Here is a 5564-nt window from a genome sequence, read left to right as displayed (position 1 = left end):
GCCCTCAATTGAACATCTGGTTTAAAGAACAGCTAAAATGTGAACCATTTTATGTCAGGTTGTCAGGTTGTTTGTTTTTCCATTTCCTCCTTTAATTATACATTGCTATTTGAGATGTGCTGTACTGTGTTCAGAGAACAGTCCTGTAGTTCTCCCTTTCTGTTAGACTCACACTTGCTGCTTTCCAAATAACATTTGACAAACGTTTAGGCCACAGGGTAATAAATGTTTGTGGACCACTGTGTTATTAGTTTGTGTTTTTACAGTCACTTTGATGCAAGTTTTACAACCAGTAATACATTCATCAGTGCTTGTTAATGTCATTGTAAACCAGAAGGTGATAGTTGGGGTGTGCTGAGTTAGCAGAGGCTACGACTACACACAGTCCTATATTTATCTATGTACAGCGCATTCGGAAAGTATTCAGACCCCTTCACTTTTTCCACATTTTGTTACAGCCTTATTCTAAAATGGATTCAATTGTTTTTCCCCCCTTATCAATCTACACACAATACCCCATAATGACAAAACAAAAACTGTTTTTTAGAAATTTTTGCAAATGTATTAAATATAAAAAATCTGAAATATCATATTTACATAAGTATTCAGATATTTATTCAGTACTTTGTTGAAGCACCTTTGGCAGCAATTACAGCCTCAAGTGTTCTTGGGTATGACAATACAAGCTTGGCACACCTGTATTTGGGGAATTTCTCCCATTCTTCTCTGCAGATCCTGTCAAGCTCTGTCAGGTTGGATGGGGAGCCAGGATCAAGGGAAAGATGAATGGCACAAAGTACAGAGAGATCCTTGATGAAAACCTGCTCCAGAGCGCTCAGGACCTCAAATTGGGGTAAAGGTTCACCTTCCAACAGGACAATGACCCTGAGTGCACAGCCAAGACAATGCAAGAGTGGCTTCGGGACAAGTCTCTGAATGTCCTTGAGTGGCTCAGCCAGGGAATGGACTTGAACCCGATCGAACATCTCTGATCTGTGCCTCGATACAATCCTGTCTCGGAGCTCTACGGGCAATTCCTTCAACCTCATGGCTTGGTTTTTGCTCTGACATGCACTGTCAACTGTGGGACATTATATAGACAGGTGTGTGCCTTTCAAAATCTTGTCCAATCAATTGAATTTACCACAGGTGGACTCCAATCAAGTTGTAGAAACATCTCAAGGATGATCAATGGAAACAGGATGCACCTGAGCTCAATTTCGAGTCTCATTGCAAAGGGACTGAATACTTATGTAAATAAGGAATTTGTGTTTTTTGTTTTCAATAAATGTGCAAAAAGTTCTTAAAAACGGTTTTCACATCATCATTATGGGGTGTTGTGTGTAGATTGATGAGGAACATTTTTTATTTAATCCATTTTAGAATAAGGCTGTAATGTAACAAAATGTGGAAAAAGTGAAAGGGTCTGAATACTTTCCTAATGCACTGTATATTGTATGTTTGTGTGTGTGTGGTAGAAGGTCAATGTAGAGAAACCTTAGTAATGCAACTGAAACTGTATTGTGAACTGTGCTTAATAAACAGTCAATAGTATATACTATTACAATAAAAATAGCCTAATGCACATGTAACAGACAATTATACTACACAGAAACACAAGGGGGTTTGTGATTTCATTTTTTATTATAAAACATCAATTGCCCAATAGGTTAAAGAGGACTAGGAAAACAGATAGGTCCACAATCAGCTAGTTATACAGTACAATACAACAGCATTCAAATGCAAATAAGCTCATTTGATCATCATATGAGTGCACATTTTTCTGAGTAGCATTCACTGCTTACAAAGGACAAGTCCAGGGTGGGAACCTAAACTTATTAACTATGTTGAAAACCAGTCCCTGCTTCTATGTATGTAGCTATTTACAACTACATGCAGACACTAAAGCCAGTTGAGAACAATAGGCTTTATTCACAGAGCCCACAGACCTGACAGACCACTCTGGCCAGACAATAGCCTAGTGTCAAATTATAACATCAACTTTAAAACATCTATACAATACGTCTATATAATACTGATGAAATAGTAATATGCAAATACAAGAGTTTATAAAAACGCTACACAATGGATAGGCTACACAACAAGTAGGTCCCACTGGGCACAGACATCGTTCAATGTCTAGTTTTGATTTACATGTGGTTGATTTGTCAACTAACGTGAATTTAACTTGAGATCAACCAAAAATGTAACCTTGTCATTGGATTTAGGTTACAAGTTGGGTGTAAAATACGAAATTCCCTTAGTTGATGATCACTGTTTCAATGTTTTGGTCGTTAGCTGCGCTCTCGGTATGTATGGCTTCATTGGCAACATTTTTGTTTTTATTTTCTGGTCGCCAGACCTCTATACAACGGTGTAGCCTACAACACACAGAAATATACGTTCGGAAAAAATACACTCATTTCAAACTGAGGAAGTTAAAGTTTGGTGAAGTCGGCATGCATAACAGACAATCAAACCAAATGAAAAAAGTATCCTGATATCGTCTAGTCTACATATCATTTCCCTTATCAAAGCCTCCGTTCTAGGTGACCACAATAAAGATAACGTATGTGATGGGCATCAAACAGGAAGGGAAGGCATTAACTTCTCTGTCCGGCTCCTGTGGCAAGTTTGGATGTGCGCAAAACTCTCTTCTCATCGCCTACACATAATGTCTCTTGTCGAAGTCTCCGTTGGCCGAGATGGTCTTGGTGGGGGCATACTTGATGGGATAGGCACTCTTGCCTCGCTGGGGACAGGAGCAGCATAGCAGGGTTCCCCCCAGAAGGAGCAGGGCTGTGGCGGCCCAGCCGATATAGATGGCCGCTCCTATCTCCCTCTTCTTGGATGAGGACACATCTGGGTTGTAAAAGTCTACTATGATGTTATTGGCCATCCAACAGAGGGGAACCAACACCAATAGACCGCTGATTATGTAGACCACCCCACCGGCGTGCACCACTTTTGCTTTCACCAATTCGGTCTTGATACAGTTAGTGCACTGCGCCCCGGCAATTGTCACCACCAGCCCCGCCACCCCAAGAACCGCCGCGATCACCGTGAGGGCGCGCGCCGTCTGCAGGTCATGGCTGAGCGCCAGCACCGAGTCGTGCATCTTGCACTGCATCTGGCCGGTGCTCTGCACCACGCATGACATCCAGAGCCCGTCCCAGGTGGTCTGCGCGACCACGATATTCATATCGATGAACGCCGTCACCTTCCACATGGGCAGCCCGCACGCGACCATGACCAGGAGCGAGCCCAGTAGACACAACCCCATCCCGAGGAACTCCAGACAAGCAGAGAGCATGGTGAGCCTTTTTCTTCTTCAAATACAAAGAGGAGATTGAATAAAAATTTCATTTAATATCCACTAAAATATCAGAAAAATCTCTTCTCCTATTCGCTGTAGAAATGTTAGGCTTGTAATAGATGATCTAAAATATGTTAGGAGATTAACCTGTTTAGTAAGGTATATAGGCTCTAGCAGGACAGGATCTATGTACATCGCTGTCTGAATCCACTCTGTGCAGGATGGGGTGCGGGGTTTGTCATTTATGGGACGGCTATTCGTACGCCACAGTTCAGATCAACAGTTACACTTATATGTCAAAACAAAGTGGACAGACTTTGAGCCAACCGGCGGCAAGGGCAATCTCCGCTTCAGCCAATGAGCAGGCAGAAGTTGCATCCAGAGAGACAAGTTTCGTGAGGAGAGAGCGAGAGAGGGAGATGGTGTGTGTGTGCAGTAACAGAAAAATAAACCCAACAGATGTGTAGGTTGCCCAACGATTCACCAGTCTCTATATGAACTACAGTCTACCTTCATTGTATTACAGAAATTAGTATTGAAATTAGTATTGAATGCAAGTAAAACTAAGTACAGTTGAAGTCGGAAGTTTACATACAGCTTAGCGAAATACATTTAAACGCAGTTTTTCACAATTCTTGACATTTAATCCTAGTAAGAATTCCCTGTCTTAGGTCACCACTTTATTTTAAGAATGTGAAATGTCAGAATAATAGTAGAGAGAATTATTTATTTCAGCTTTTATTTCTTTCATCACATTCCCAGTGAGTCAGAAGTTTACATACACTCAATTAGTATTTGGTAGCATTGCCTTTAAATTGTTTAACTTGGGTCAAATGCTTTGGGTAGCCTTCCACAAGCTTCCCACAATAAGTTGGGTGAATTTTGGCCCATTCCTCCTGACAGAGCTGGTGTAACTGAGTCAAGTTTGTAGGCCTCCTTGCTCGCACACACTTTTTCAGTTCTGCCCACAAATTTCTATAGGATCGAGGTCAGGGCTTTGTGATGGCCACTCCAATACCTTGACTTTGTTGTCCTTAAGACATTTGTCCACCACTTTGGAAGTATGCTTGGGGTCATTGTCCATTTGGAAGACCCATTTGTGACCAAGCTTTAACTTCCTGTCTGATGTCTTGAGATGTTGCTTCAATATATCCACATCATTTTCTTCCTCATGGTGACATCTATTTTGTGAAGTGCACCAGACCCTCCTGTAGCAAAGTACATTTTTTTAAACATTTTAGTCATTTAGCATACGCTCTTATCCAGAGCAACTTACAGTAGTGAATGCATACATTTCATACATTTCATTTCATGCATTTCTTTTTTTTCTTTTTTTTTTGTACTGGCCCCCCGTGGGAATTGAACCCACAACCCTGGCATTGCACACACCATGCTCTATCAACTGAGCCACAGGGAAGTACCTCCACAACTTGATGCTGTACCCCCGTGCTTCACGGTTGGGATGGTGTTCTTCAGCTTGCAAGCATCCCCTTTTTTCCCCAAACATAACGATGGTCATTATGGCCAAACAGTTCTATTTTTATTTCATCAGACCAGAGGACATTTCTCCAAAAAGTATGATCTTTGTCCCCATGTGCAGTTGCAAACCGTAGTCTGGCTTTTTTTATGGCGGTTTTGGAGCAGTGGCTTCTTCCTTGCTGAGCAGCCTTTCAGGTTATGTCGATATAGGACTTGTTTTACTGTGGATATAGATACTTTTGTACCTATTTCCTCCAGCATCTCCTCAAAGTCCTTTGCTGTTGTTCTGGGATTGATTTGCACTTTCACACCAAAGTACGCTCATCTCTAGGAGACAGAACGCGTCTTCTTCCCTGAGCGGTATGATGGCTGTGTGGTCCCATGGCGTTTATACTTGCGTACTACTGTTTGTACAGATGAACGTGGTACCTTCAGGCATTTGGAAATTGCTCCCAAGGATGAACCAGACTTGTGGAGGTCTACAATTGTTTTTCTGAGGTCTTGGGTGATTTCTTTGGATTTTTCCATGATGTCAAGCAAGAGGCACTGAGTTTGAAGGTAGGCGTTGAAATACATCCACAGGTACACCTCCAATTGACTCAAATGATGTCAATTAGCCTATCAGAAGCTTCTAAAGTCATGACATCATTTTCTGGAATTTTCCAAGCTGTTTAAAGGCACAGTCAACTTAGTGTATGTAAACTTCTGACCCACTGGAACTGTGATACAGTGAATTATAAGTGAAATAATCTGTCTGTAAACAATTGTT

At 41.6% G+C, this 5564-nt stretch overlaps 1 protein-coding gene across 1 annotated transcript; it reads right to left on the bottom strand.

Moving 5' to 3' along the window:
• Positions 1–1624: 1624 nt before the first annotated feature.
• Positions 1625–3572, bottom strand: LOC115159774 (claudin-5-like). The gene has a single exon (XM_029709816.1). It carries the CDS (start codon positions 3311–3313, stop codon positions 2666–2668), a length of 648 nt encoding a protein of 215 aa, XP_029565676.1. The 5' UTR covers positions 3314–3572; the 3' UTR covers positions 1625–2665.
• Between the last annotated feature and the right edge of the window lie 1992 nt (positions 3573–5564).

Source organism: Salmo trutta, chromosome 23 (genome assembly GCF_901001165.1).
Source record: "Salmo trutta chromosome 23, fSalTru1.1, whole genome shotgun sequence".
In the NCBI taxonomy this organism is placed as follows: Eukaryota; Metazoa; Chordata; class Actinopteri; order Salmoniformes; family Salmonidae; genus Salmo; species Salmo trutta.
Note: the sequence above shows the minus strand (reverse complement) of the source record. Positions and strands in the feature narration are given on the sequence as shown.

What these genes read in the sequence shown, in the direction of transcription:
- LOC115159774 (XM_029709816.1), bottom strand. Translation starts at nt 3,313, where the DNA reads ATGCTCTCTGCTTGTCTGGAGTTCCTCGGGATGGGGTTGTGTCTACTG.